The sequence below is a fragment of the Centruroides sculpturatus genome, unplaced genomic scaffold (genome assembly GCF_000671375.1).
Source record: "Centruroides sculpturatus isolate CEXI.00-Female unplaced genomic scaffold, Cexi_2.0 scaffold955, whole genome shotgun sequence".
Taxonomy (NCBI): Eukaryota; Metazoa; Arthropoda; class Arachnida; order Scorpiones; family Buthidae; genus Centruroides; species Centruroides sculpturatus.
In genome coordinates this window covers 110152-126380 of record NW_019385144.1, presented here as the reverse complement: position 1 = coordinate 126380, position 16229 = coordinate 110152, and the positions used below count along the sequence as shown (strand labels likewise).

The 16229-nt window shown below is 22.8% G+C and overlaps 1 protein-coding gene across 4 annotated transcripts in view; it reads right to left on the bottom strand.

Annotated features, from left to right (window-relative positions):
* The window catches only part of LOC111635382 (CUGBP Elav-like family member 4), a 140578-nt gene that overhangs the window by 105263 nt on the left and 19086 nt on the right, over nucleotides 1-16229 (bottom strand). For all 4 annotated transcript variants that reach the window (XR_002758363.1, XR_002758364.1, XR_002758362.1 and 1 more), the window contains exon 4: nucleotides 12678-12822. Coding sequence is in view for 1 of the 4 variants with exons in the window: in XM_023380336.1 (XP_023236104.1) it covers nucleotides 12678-12822 (145 nt within the window). In the remaining 3 variants the exon portion in view is untranslated. The remainder of the gene's footprint in view (nucleotides 1-12677; nucleotides 12823-16229) is intronic.

The window sequence follows — 16229 nt, the reverse complement described above, 5'->3', positions numbered from 1 at the left end:
ATTTCTTTTTAAATTGAGAATTTCAAATACTGATACATGTAATTTGAGAACCTCTAGAATTCTGATGGGTCTAAGGACATATTTTTTCTGATATAAAGTTGCAAAGTTGGAGTATTTCAAAAACAAAAACACAATAAAATAAAAAAATATAAATAAATCAATCGTATGAAATAAATAATTATAATAAACAAATAAAACAATAAGAAAAATTTAGAAAAATTAATTGCATAGAAAAGCAATAATAAAAATTTCTGCATGTTTATCAAAACAAATGCAATAAAGAATTGTATTTATATTTATGTTTAACACATTAAACCATAAGAATACTGGTATCCCTCATACAACACAGTTTGAGAATTTGAGAAATCCTCTGTACAAAATTTCACAACTTTTAAGTTCAAACTCTGTTGTTCAATATTTTTTTTATTCAACTCTTAAATTTGCCCAGAGATTCTAAAATATTGAAATTTTCAATTGGTTTGTGCCTTTCACAGGTTTACTTTCATGAAAACTGATAGTGCAATTTATGTCTTCCTTATCCTAGCTTTCCTATTAATCAGATGTTGTTGTCATTGCTTTCAGATTTTAGTTTTTAAGACTGGCATTGTGCTTTGTTTTTATAGATTAATCTTTGTATTTAGTAAAGTTTATTTAAACATTTTTAGGTAAATGTTATTAAAATCTTTTTAACATTAGGTAAGTAACATTCATAAAAATGACAAACAAAATATGGCGATATCGCGGTACTGAAACAATTCAGTATTCAAACACAAATTCTGGAAAATAAATTGCCCAGTTCTTGATTAAACCACTCAAGCAAACTGCTAGAACAAATTTTCTATTAATAACATGTTTTTACTTTTCATTTTGTTATACATAAAACATTTTTATGGTAAAAAAAAAATGAAGACATTGCTGATATTTCTGATCAAGATCAACAAAAAGGCTCAGAAGATGACAATACTTTGTAAAAAGAAAAATGTTTTTGTTTAACTAAAATTAATATGCATTAATACAGTAATTTTAATTGTGATTGTTAGTTAATTATTCATTGCTTTAATATACATATTTCTCTTAGTAACAAAAAAAAAAATAATATACTTTTGTTAACTTATGGAACCTAATCTCATGTTTTGTATTAGTCCTCTGTTTTGTACAGTACGGATTAGCATAATATGGCACTTTTTTAGAACGTAACTACTGTATTATATGAAGGATACCTTCATTTAGATCTATATATTACTAGGAAAACTTCATGTTTAGATTTCATAGCTTTTCTGTAAACTGTTAAATGCACTCTAATTTTTGTCCAGTAAATCCTTCCAGTATAATATTTTTTTAATTTACTACAATTAGACTATAAATGCTTAATTGTTATAAATGCTATAAATGCATTAAGTAGATATTTATTCAGCATTACTGAAGTTCTTAATGTAGAATTTGATAATATCAAAACTTAGCAGCTACTAGCTACTTGTATGGGGGTCAAGTTTCATTACTTTTTTAAAATATTTTATGTTTCTTAGTTTAGCATTATACATAAAAAGTAAAAATGTAAGTATGTGGAAATTATTCTACAATTCAAAAATATACTAACACATATCTAGTACACATATAAGATTAATCACAGTCCCTTGTCTTCTATTGTAGAGAATACTTGCTAACAATATGAACACTTGCAAGTAAATAGAGCTTCTGAGGTCTGTGAAATCTCAATACATAAGGATGAATTTTTAATATAGATATAACCAATGGCAAACTTCAATAAAGAAAATTTAAAAGCTTAAAAACAAAACATTCAAATTACAAAGTTTTCACAAAAAATATTAAATGAATACTATATATTTTATAAGATGCAAGAATTATAATAGAGATTAATAACAAAAAAAAAGTAAAAAGTAAGCATGATGAAATATTAAAAAATAATGAAAATATTGTATACTAATTCATTAATGATCCTTCTTATGAAATAAACAAAATGTTGCAAATAGTGTTAATGTCTGTATATTTCTTCAATCTATGTTAAATGACTTTTTTAAAGTTTGAATTCTTGTTTTCAGTTTCATATTGTAAATGTTTGTTTAGTACTTAATTAAAAGTCTTTATTGTTAAACGATGAAAGTACTTATAAATGTTAAAAATTTATTTGAATAAACAAATGATAAAATAACATTGCACTTTTAATCAGATATTTTATGCTACATATTATTGAAAAATGTTAATTTGCATTTCTACATTTCATGCCATTTATTGATCTCCATTATGCTCTTATTATCTCTTCTCAGTTTTTTCTTTATAGCACAGATTTACTCAAATATCTTATTATCTGAAAATTAGAGTTTTGTAATTAAGATTTTGAAAAATTAAAATGAGAAACTTGAATTAAAATAAAATATAACAATAAAAAAATCTCCAGTAGGAAAATCTCAATTCACAGAAGGCAAAATAATTAAAAGAAATAATATATTCTCTACATTCTAAGAAAGTTATAGAAACATAGATATTTATCACTGATACATTATATATGTAAAATATTGAATATCAAATTCTCAAAGTTCCTACATTTTTATTAGCAATTCTAAAGGTCAAATGAAGACTATTAATATTTCCAGAGACTATACTTTTATATTCAACTTAAAAATATAAAAATATTTTTATACAATTAAACATGTTAAAGTATTACTTAAATAAATATAAATGGAAAACACAAAAACATGTAAAATATTGTATATCAAGAATGCCATCTTTTGATTTTCAACAATTATTGCACAGGTGTACTCAAGCAGGTATATAAGATGACATTTACCCCTCCTTACCAAAACTTAAAAATAAATAAGTAAAATATAACAAAACAAAAACTTTTTCTTTCTGAAGAATATTTTTATATGGACATGTATAAGTTTTTACATTTATGCACAAACTTATTCCTTATGCCCATTACTATGATATATGTATGTACTATTAAATTATTGTACAGTATATTATTTCATTGAAAAGAACTTTAAAAATATATAATTATTCATTATTTATTATTTCAATGATACTAAATTATATGATTATTTAAATAATTTTGCTTAAATATTTTAAACTTATAACGATTTATAAGAATTTTACATATTAATACAGTATTTACTATAATAGTATAACATAATGCTTTATATTTCTTATGAAAAGATTTCTTTATATTTCTTATGATTGCTCTCAATTCTATTGAATCAAATCATACTGCATATTTTACAGTATATTTTTAGTAACAGAACTATATCTATATGTAATGATAGCATCAGACAAATTTAATTTTTAATATTATTTAGTTTTGTGTTTTTATATATATAATTTCTGATATTATTGATTATCCATTTTCAAACATTAATTATTTTATTTTTATTGTAACAGTATGTTTCAAGAACTGTGCTTGCATATTTAGAATAATTTTTATAATTTAAAAGTTTAACTTTACTCTCTATTGTTTTTTCTTCAAACATATTAATACTGAAAATAAAATTTATATATTTTGGAAACATTTAAATTCAATTAAAAGTTTTGAAAAGTTATTGAGAAAATATTGTTTCTTATTGTAAATAAAATAAACAGATTATTCCCAATAGTAAAAATTTTATATATACATATAAGTAATTAATAATTCATATCATCAAAATTAAAGTTTTTGCTGTGTAACCAAAGATTTTTGAAAAGAATAAATTATTATTCTTTTGCAAATGCAATTTTTGAATTTGAAGCATATTTCAGAAATTTTTGAACAAATATATTTTTAAATATTCTTTAAGCATTATATTTATGTTCTGATTTTGCAAGAATATTTAATCTTCTATATATATTGATATATTCATAATAGTTGATTTAAATATTTAATGATCTGACTGAAATTAGAATAAATGAATATAATCAAATCATGTTGTAAAAACATTCAAGCAACACAATAGTAAAAATTTTAACTGTGTAAGTTCAAAAACAAAATTGATAAAAACATGTTAACAAACAGTTTTAAGTTTTGATATTGGATGTCAATGTTTAATACAAACATGAAATAATATAATGACCATACATCAGTTATTAAATAATTATGAGAAAAATAATTTGATAATATTACAAAAAAGAATATTGTCCTATTTTAAAAAGAATATTCAATAGAAATAAAATAAAAGCAGATTTTAATTCTATGAAAATTTACTTTGTAAAATTCTAAAACGATGAATACTTTTTGAATACTTATGCATTTTTGCAAATTTCAATATTAATTAATAAGATACTATATTTATCTCTTTTTATTCAGCATTCAATGAAATATTTATTTTGTTTTTCTATATCCTATATTATAAACAACAAATATAGAAATAATAGATAAAATGTTTTCTTGAATGTAATAAATAGACTATCATTTTCCTAACATATACATTTAAATAAAAGAAGATAAAATAAAATAAATTAAATTTATAATTAATAATTTTGTTTAAAAAATGGCAATTTAACTATCTATATTAAATTGATTGGATTGTCCATAATTAGCAGTGTAGTTTGTGAACATACTGCTTTAGATCTTTAATTACTTGTAATATCTTCTTTTTTAAAAATGAATTAATACTAAATATAAAATTTTGAATAAATGTAAAATATTTTCTTTGCAAATATATCAAGTACTTGTATATAGAAAAATACAGATTATAAATACAAATAACCTTTAATTTAAAATCAGTTATTTATATTTTTTAATATAAATAAGTAACTTTACAAAATAAATGAAAAAATAAATTTTAAAATAAACATAAAATTGACAAGCAATTATTAATTGTGACATCATCACAATGCCAGGCTGCAATTTTTAATCATATTTTTAATTTATTTCATTTAAAATATATGCTCTCCATCTCAAATTAGTAGTGGCTTGCCCTGTACATCATACTTTTCCTTTAACAATAGAGTTGTGCTGATCATCTATTAACTGCTTTCAGGGGAAAACTTTTCAATTGAAATAACATGACTTCCGGTGCAAGCTGAAAGTTCAATATATAGTTAATCGGAGTATCCTGCCCATAAGGTTTCCATATCTGATCTCAGATTTCATCTACTTAATTCCATTCTTGAGATTAAGGAAAGACAGATGGACAAACTGACGAATAGATGAACAGATGGACGACAGTGGGAATTTATATATTTATTTTTACAATTCTTTTCAAATTGCAGCCCAATTAACTTTATTATTTCTCTTTTTCAAATCCATTATTAACAAGTATTGTATTTTCTTGCATTTTTTTATAAATCTATTTTGGAGATCAGATTTTTCTTAAAAATATTTAATCTAATATTAAAAATAGACATCTTAAAGGAAGAGGATAGTATATATATGAAATTTTTTACTAAACTTTATATAATATATAGTAAACATCTAATTAATTCTATTCTATTTAGAAAAATTTTCTTTTATGTTTTAAGTTTTAAACTATAAAGATTTATTTAAACTTGTGTTGTTGGAATTTACAATACAGAAAGCATCAAATTAATATAAAGTAAAAAACAGATGAAAACATGAATCATTAATCTATGAATAAGGCAATTTTCTACTGAAGTATAAAGATTTTTAGAAAAGTTTCACATTTGAATATCTACAAATGTGCATTATTGCAGTCTATGTACAGATTTTCAATTAATGTTAAAAAAAATTAAAATATCCAAAATAAATATTTGGATTATACATTCTTACATTCTATTGAAAGACTTCAAATATATTATAATTCCAATTTGTTCTGATAAATATTTTAAAAATAATATAAACATATTGCATTATACTAAAAATTTGATAAATTTAAAATATTAAATTTGTAGTAATTTCATGCAAATGGTTGAATAAATAACAAAGTAATAAGCAAAGAAGAAACTTTTTCTTTTAATTATACAAATAAATAAAATAAAACAAATTAAGATGTCTGTTTTAATACTATTAGATTAAAGTATCTAATAAATAAAAATTAAATAATTGGCATTATTTAAATATATTTTTGTGCTGGTATTTTTGAAGATTTTGTGTTGTTATTTTATAGTCTATAACCAGCTTTGTGAAGATTCAGAATTGGCATTATATTTGAATATAAATATGACATCAATTTTGATATATTAAATAAGTTATGCTCTAAATAAAACATAAATTAATATTGTAATATAAAATTATTTAACACATGATATTAGTTTAAGGTATGAAAACATCTAATCTATTAAAATCTGATTTAATATCATAACATATTCTCAAAATCTGAGAGGTTTTGATACTATTGAATTATGTAATTGAGATTATAAACAAATAATTTTGCTAATTAAATAATAAAAGCTTTATTATTTAATTTCAAATAATATTGTAAATTGGAAATTTAATATAACATATAATTGTTCATATTCATCAATGATTTTCAATCCAAAACTTGATTTTCTTCAAGAATAACATAACAAAGATATTGAATATAAACTTTTAAGAAATTACTTTCTAAAATAGTAATGTACCATACATAATCTGATAATAATAAGCTAAATTCAAAAATGAACACTTATCAAACTGAAACCTTGCTGTCAATTCTTTTTTGTATACTACTTATTCTCTTATATTCATAATTACATTTTTTCATTTTAATTTACTAAATAGTAGATTTGTTAAAGGTAAAGAAAACTTTTAACTATTTTTTGATTTAACACTCTATCACACATGCTTATGTGTAACCATTTTATACACATGTTTTACTTTTTAATTTTGCAATAATGCTTTAAATTGCTTTTCCAAACTGTTACTTTTAGTAGTACTGTATCAAAATATCAACAACAAACACTTTAAATTTTGATAGTTCCCATTAGCATAATTTATAGTTCATGAACATGTTTTTCCATAACTTATCTAGATTTATGTACAAAATACACATTGTGTGTAGTCAGGTGAATAAATTTCTTTTGCATTATATTCATGTGTAATGTTATTTGTTTAGTGTTTCTGATGAATTTTTTTATGTCATTGTATGATCTTTTTATTACAAGTCACATAAATTAAACCAACATTTACAAAAAAGAGTGCAAATAAAAAAGCATTTCTTCAGATTTCTTTCTTGCATTTCTAGAAAATGCAAGAAAGAAAAATTCAATGTCTAATGTAAATAAAAAATAAAATAGTGCCACATTTAGGGAGCAAAAACAAGTAGTAACACAACAATAAGATGTAGCAGGGTATAATTATTTTATAAGTCTCATGCTAAAATAATACATATATATATAATAATTGATAATCATAATACAGAAAGTGATTGTAATTAAAATATCTTTTTAGTATTAAAAGTATAATAAAAGCAAAATTTGCTTGAATTATAATTTTATAAAATGTGTATCTTATTGTTCTATTCATATTTTTTAGTACTTTTGTGCTTTATAACAAATAGATATTTGCAAAAAAAAGTGTGTAATGTGGGACTGTATATAATTTTTAATTACTTTTAGCTTCATAAGATAACTGTTTTAATAAATTTGTATATTCTACACTAAATTACTCAAAAAGTAAGTCTATGTACAAAATGCACATGTGTGCAGGATCTTGTAAAAATAAATGTGTATGATACAGGGTTAAGAAGTTTGCTTTAATTTGGAACCTTAAAAAACAGAACTTATGAAGTAAACTTAAATTTATTTATTTTTTTCCATAAAAAATAACCCCAAAAAATTATTTTACACTTATAAATATTGATATTTATAGATTAAAAAATTTTATAGATATAAATATTGCATTAAATAACAGAATATGCAGCAAATGTAAAAATTCTTAAAATGATTTTTTTGTAATGTATCATTATATTAAAAAAACTTACAGATATATAATGATATACAATCTCATATTATATAGTATATTCATAAGAAATATTCTTTCTTTCTGTTTTTTCAATGAAAATATAAATTATAATATTCATATATCATTTCTTTTTATCATTTAAAAATATTTAAAATATTAATCTGAATTAATTTTATTATTAGAAAGAACTGTTTTTACTATGTTGTTTATTGCAACTTGATTAAAAATATTATCATTTAATTTTATTTTAATAAAATTAATTTTGTACAGTGCAGGTTAAATTAAGATAAATCCTATAAAAAGAGATGCATTATAATACAAACTGAAATGCAGAAAAATGTTACCGTGTTTTCGCGGGATGACCCGCATGCCGCACAAAAACGGGGGAGACCATAAACTGCGACTAAAATATAAAATTAATCAGATCTAACAAAACTAGTTGTTAATTAAATGTTAAAGAAAACATTTTTCCGAGTACAATAAAATAATAACATTGTAATTTGACTGACTGAAAATCAGGAAGAGAGTTTTCGTTTACAAGACAATAAAACAATTAACGTCTTATTGACATTAGTAGTAGTAGTTAGTCAGTGTGTGGGCTACACTGACCATCTACCCTGGCCTTAAAAATAACACCTTCCTCTCAAAATTCACACAAATCCGATGTTAATCGGTGTAAGCCGAGATAATTTATGGGGAGTTTCTTAAATTTAATTTGTTTATTTTTGCGTTTTTGAATCAAATAACAATAAAATACACATTAAAAACAGCACTTTCGGAATTTTACAAATATTTTACGTCGTTAGAAAGAAGACAAAATGAGGAAATTAAACATATACAGTGGATTCTCGATCTATCGTTTTTGGCGGGACTTGGAGGAAAAAACGACTGATGCGGGAAAACGATTGACACGAGAAATTTATGCCGTCGATGTTTTATTGTTTATCTCATATGAAACGTGTATTTTCCGATGATACGCTTATATGAACGGCTTTCTGTAATACAAAACTATATCGCATTTGCGTTCGAACGTGTGTTTATTCTACGTTTTAAAAAACTGTTAAGAATACTGTAATTTGTTCTGTTTTCTTCTGGTAAGAAAACCTAATGTATTGGTACGTATATCGGAGATAGCGCAAATCAGAAAAATTCTATATTGTGTAAAAATGCATTACTTATATGGTAAACAACAACTGGGCATTCGCCATTACTAATAAATCTAAGACGTTGTATGTCGGTATAGAAGATTACGTGAAAAAGCGCTTTGGGACTGAAAAAAAAAAACGATAGATGCGGGAAAATGATTGATACGGGAACGATAAATCGAGAATTCACTATAATCGTAATTTTTGATCTAATGATGACAGTTTCGCAGTTTTAGAATAAAAATTCGTTCATTTTTTTTAATGCGCCTTCTAGAGAGGGATGTATAACCTCACTTAATTTAACAAGCATGCCGGCTTTTACCATACGGAAATATCTGATTTCATGGTCTTCCCGGATAGACCGGCATGCCGTGATAATACGGTGTTACAAAGTACAAAATTTAAATCTATAGCTTTAATAAACAAAGATCTTTTCAAATTATATTAAAAGCTGCCTATAGTGAAGAAGTTTCTTAATACTTATGAAAATCTTTTATCTAATGTAACTGAATGATTAACATTGTACAAATATAGATTAAACTTTAATACAATAAACAGAAATTTTCATTCTTTACTGAAATAAGTGAAAATAAGTTAATGTCTCATGAAATTTTAACATTACATCAAAATTAAATTTTATACAACAGTCTAAACATTATATTTCCCATTTGTAGATAATATAAGTTTAAGTAAATAAAATTGTTGGTAAAAATATTTTAGAGAAATAATACAGATAATTAATCAGATTTTACACTCAATAATAATGTATTTTACTGAAATTTATAGATTATTATAAGCAATTTTGTTTATTGTCTGAAAAATATTATCATCATCAGTTATTTGATTCTTATTTCCTATTATGAAGTGGTTAAAAAAATTATTTTTATGTTAGAAACATAGATATTTATCACTGATACATTATATATGTAAAATATTGAATATCAAATTCTCAAAGTTCCTACATTTTTATTAGCAATTCTAAAGGTCAAANATAATCAAAAATTACTGTAAGATGAAAAGTAATTAATTTTTAAATATAATCATAAAATGAATAGTAATAAAACTAGCTGTAAGTCATTTACTCACTATCATATAATCCTCATTCTGAATAAAAAACATATGTTATTTATACATGTAGATTTTTGATTCTTTTTGGACTTTAAGACAATTTTAAATTTCTAGATAAATATTTTAATTTTTTATGGAATAAAATTCTGAATAACAAATTCTAATCACTAAGTTTTGTAAAGATCATTCATAAATAATAAGTAATAAAATATTACAAATACAACAATTTTCTAGCAAATGGTTCTAACATAATCCCTAATTACACAGGAAAAGAGATCTTTTATAACAATTCTTTTTAGCAATGATTACAAAGTAACATGACAAAGTAAAAATAAAAAATATGACTTTTATAAGAACTTCAAAAATATATTTTAAACAACCTATTCCATTATTGTTTAACACTTTTCAGAATAAATTTGGGATAATTTTTATAGAAATGAAATAAAATCTGTTGTATATAGGTTATACAGAAAATTCAATCTACATCAAAAAATTAAATCTAAATTATATATTTTGATCCTAATCAATTACTTCAAGTTATTAAATTATATCCATTTTAATTTATGAAGTTTGTGGACTTTTTCTATTTACATATATAATACATGTTTATATATGGAATATAAACATATATATTTCATATAAGCATACAATCAATCAATCTAATTTTTTCACTACAATCAATCTAATTATTGAATTCATATAAATTATTTAATAACAAATCTTATTTAAATTATCTAATTCATACACAATGTCAAATGACATCACATACACTCCAAAGAAAGTGAAATACAGAAAATTCTAAATCAAATAATGTAAAGAATAAAAAATTTTATAATTGAAGTGTTTAAAACTGTATAAAATATTTGAAGATAATGAATTTTTAATTGAGACTATTTTTAATTTTTACTTAAACTGTATAAAATATTTGAAACTTTGAAATGTTTAAAACTGTATTGTTAGACTGTATAACACTGTATAAAACTGTTTTGAAATATTTGAAATGTTTAAAACTGTATAAAATATTTGAAGATAATGAATTTTAAATTGTTACTACTTTTAATTTTTAATTTAATTAATAATGAGTTTTTATTTTGATTTATTTCATATAAATCAAAATAAAAACTGATTATTAATTTCTATTATTTACAAATTTGTTCTAGAAATAATATAAATTAATAACCTCAAGTTAATAATTAGTAATGACTAAAACATTTATTGATTGTTACAAAAAAATGTAATTTAATAAAAATTTATAAAAACTACAGTTTAGTATTTAGTATTTATTCAATAATAAAAAGTAATTTGATGCTCTTGAGCAAAGTTTGCACAAATCATTTTTTTTCTAATTTGTTTTTATGTTTTGGAAATTAAAAAAAGTCTTATATCATTACAAAGATATAAAACTTATCTAAACTTGTATTTATACAAGATTTTTATATAGTTAAAAGTTTAAATTTGTGTATTTATATAAAAATCCATAAAATAAGTGTAACTAATTATTTTCATTCATGTTAATGATGATGTTTCATGATAGATGAATGCAAATAACATCATATATGAATGGTTAATAAGGAATTGTCATACACAGTTGTATTTAGAAAATACAATAAATAAAAGTAAAAAAATTAAATTTTGATAAAAACGTATCAAGAACTTACTAAATCTAATTACAGTAGTAAGATTTCACTATCCATAAAATCAAATATTAAAAAATTGAAATAAAAACCTTTCTATTGTAGCTGTTTATTGTTTCTAAATGGCATAAATAGGAAGAATGGCTCAAAATTTAATTTGTAATACTGTATATAATTATCTTGGCAACATTTTGTTGTAATTTTTACTTAAATTTTTATTTTTGTAAATGGAATAATTTAAATTTCTTTTTGTAAATCTTAAATTAATTAAAAACTGTGCAACTGAAGAAATTTCTTCACTTTAACATTCCAAAAGTAAAAGTTTAGATCCAGTAATTTTTAAAATCAATGTTGGGTTAAAAATCACTAGATCTAAACTTTTACTTTTATAATAGAAATTAACTCTATTTATTTGAAATTTGAAAAAGATCAATTTAAAACAATCAAAACCTTTTAGTTTTTTGATAATTTAGTATTTTTGAACATTGTTTCATTGTAAATATTAACAAAAAATTTGCTTAAAATTTATTAATCTAGACTTCATGAAAAAATTACTCCTTTTTAATTCTAGTAAATTAAATAAATTTTAACATAATAAAATTTATTTAATTTATCATGTCTGTAATGTTTACAAATGTTAATTTATATTAAAATTAAATTTAATTTTACTAAATAAATTTTTAAATTATATTTGAGATTTTATTTAATTAAAAAGTCCAAAATTTTACATTGTTTATTCTTTATATTATAATATGAAGTATTATAACAATATATATATATATATCATTCTGTTAATGTATATATATATATCATTCTGTTAATGTTTATGTGTGAATATATATATTATATAGACAGTATAAAATGTTTATGTGTAGTATGTATATGAATAATTAATATTTGATTGAAGTTTGAATAGTGTACACATGTTTTGTAACATGTCAATATGGTAATTTCATAAATTTTGTGTTTATTATAACATATTTATATATCAATACCTACCTGAAGTGGGGGTTATGGTTGGGTTGGCTAAACCATTTGGGACAGCAGTCATTTGGGGTAACTGGGCAATGGCTAATGCAGTCATAGGATTCAAATAACTCCCTTGTGCTGCTGCAGCCATGATCGCTGCTTGTTGCTGCATGAACTAAAAAAGAGAAAAAAATTATTAATAATAAATAAATTTTATCTTTAATAATTTATAAATAAAATTATTGAAATTATAATTACAAATTATTTGAAATTTTTTCTACAAAGCAACATATGGTGTAAATTCAATAAAATTTGTTTATTTTTTTCTTTGTTTCTTTGCAGACACACTAAGGTGACATATATCAACACTTGGCAACTTATTGACTATTTATTCAGTTGGACGCGTTTCGGGCATTGGCCCCTCTTCAGCCAACATAAAACACAAACCACTATTGTACAGATGTCGAACAGGATGGACAATTTCATATTTCATATACAACTTGGATAACAAACAAGGTCGACGATAATCATTGGAGAACAAACAGGGTCGTAGATAGCAGCTTGACTACTGGGCTTTTAAATATGGCTTTCTGTGGTTGATATTCGCATATTACACCGAAATTCATTCGATATTAGTTGTCGCCCTTTCTTTCCGAACAAAATTTCACAAAGTCATCTTAGCAATATTATCCAAACTGCCAATTTACATAGAACATACTTAAAGCAATTACATTAATTGTACAAACTAGTAATTATTATTTGTATTACTTACAATTCATAAAGACATACGATTTAAGTTGTAGCTTTTGGTTAAACCGCTCCTGTGTGCAATTCCCGTAACTACGCTATTTGGCAAACTAATTTACATATTTACTTGAGCTGATTTTTTGAACCGATTTCTGTATATAATAGAAGTTGNTTAAAAGCCCAGTAGTCAAGCTGCTATCTACGACCCTGTTTGTTCTCCAATGATTATCGTCGACCTTGTTTGTTATCCAAGTTGTATATGAAATATGAAATTGTCCATCCTGTTCGACATCTGTACAATAGTGGTTTGTGTTTTATGGTATGTTTTTAAAAAATTTTTTTAAAAAAACAGTTTATCTACTCGCGTATTTTTGTACAAATTTTCTTATGTTTTATTTTTTATGTCTAGTTGGCTGAAGAGGGGCCAATGCCCGAAACGCGTAATGTAAAAGGCGTCCCAACTGAATAAATAGTCAATAAGTTGCCAAGTGTTGATATATGTCACCTTAGTGTGTCTGCAAAGAAACAGCTTAATAACAACAACACGGTTTCATCAGAATCAAACGAAATTGTTAATATAGAAACGGCAGTTATCGACCAAAAGAAAAGGAAAACATGTGTACAGTTCATTATCAAGAAAAGATACAAGTTGGCTGAAGAGGGGCCAATGCCCGAAACGCGTAATGTAAAAGGCGTCCCAACTGAATAAATAGTCAATAAGTTGCCAAGTGTTGATATATGTCACCTTAGTGTGTCTGCAAAGAAACAGCTTAATAACAACAACACGGTTTCATCAGAATCAAAAAAAATTTGTTTATGTTATAAATTATTCCATTTTAAGCTGATTTCTTAACTAAACTTTTCTTTCTCTCTTGTTTTCTAATTTTTTCTTATATTTTATATTATTAAATTATAAATTTTCAAAAATATATTTCATAATAAAATGAATTTTACTTATCAGCTAATGATATCACTTGCTGCATTTTAATCAAATTAAGTATGAATGTTAACAGGCAGTGAAATAAATAAAGATATATATTTGATATAATATTTTTATATATTATATCAAATATATATCTTTATTTATTGGTATGGTATGCTTTATGTTTATATTACTGTTGAAGATGTGTTTTCTATAAATCTATCTTGTGATGATTTTTACTATATTTCACTCATCGTTATTTTTAGCAAAATATGCTATTAGAAAAATATATTTATTTCTTTATTCTTAATGGTTGTGATTTATTATGCTGCACTGGATCAAAAATCATCTCAAGATAGATTTATAGAAAACACATCTTCATCAGTAATATAAACAAAGCATACCAAAATTTTTACAGAATGAAGACCCAAACTTTTACTAAAAATAATTTATAGTAAAAATGCTAAATCAATACAATAACTAAAAATTTTAGAGTAAAAGTAATTTTGATTTGGGGTTATCCATTAATTAGATGTAGAGTTTTAAGGGAAAGGAAGTTGTAAAAAGTACATCATTGTACACAATGGGAAAGAAGATTAAGATAGTGCCTACATGGATTTTTTAATGGTATTAGTGGAATATGAATTTGTTCTTATAAACCTATTTACTAATCATGTGAATAAAATATCATTTAGAAAATATATGTACAAATTTTTTATCATTTCTTCAATTCAGGAGGTTTCATGAACTATTGTACAGTACAAGTAATTAAAGGAAGCTTCTCCCTCCCTTCTTTGTGTACAATTGATATACACAACAGAGAAGGGTCAGAAGTAACTCAAAAACTGTAAATGTAATTAATGGATGGTCCCTTTGGCTTATTTATTTATTTACTCTCAAAACAATACTAAAGCAAGTTTGAAAATGTTTATCATTATATTTTTAATATCATTTTAATTATAAACATTTTTTCTCCTGATTTAAAAGTTAAAGATAATTCAAATTCTTATTAATTCATATAAATCCAAGTATAAAATGTTACTATAATATATTATAGTAGCATATCTCTTTATTTTGTTATATTGTTTTAATAATATATAAACACCCTTATTTTAATGCAAAACTTGAAAATAAAAAAAATATTTAAGCATATTTTGAATTATTATTAAGCAGACTCTTATATTTACAATACATTACATTATTGCATATTATAACATATACAGTATACAGTATATATAATATATAATGTACATTTTATAAGCATATATTATAGTATATACTATATATTACACTAAAATATATTAGACTTGTACTTATATTTCTCTAACGTTTTCTCTAATATAGAAAAATTTTTAAATATAGAAGCACTCAAGTTTCAGTAAATAAACAATTTTATACACGTGCATCAAAATTCCCGCCAATTCACCTCCAGACTTCATTACGTCACGATTGTAATTGAGCTTTTAAATTTTATCTAAAATACATATTAATATTAATAATATTCCTTTAAAATTAACTAGTATATAATTAAATAGAGGAAAGAATAAATATTCGTCCGCTTTCTCCATTGTCTGTATATATTATTTGTCATTCCGCCCTCTGAAGGAGAATTCCAAAACTAATTGAATCGTACAATTAGGTTGAAGTTATGTTTATTTTTAAGAAACAAATATATAAACAGTTGTTATATTTTATAGCAATTACTTCTTTTAAAGAAAAAAAAAACAAAAAGTTTTATTTTAATAAAGTGAGAAATACAAGTAAGTCATAAATATTGTCATTTATATTTATATTAATTTTAATTTCAAAAGTCAAATTAAGAATAACATTTTTAAAAATATAAAAAAATTAATGTCTTATTTTAATAAATAAAAAATAATATATTAATATTAAAAATATTAAAAAATAAAAAA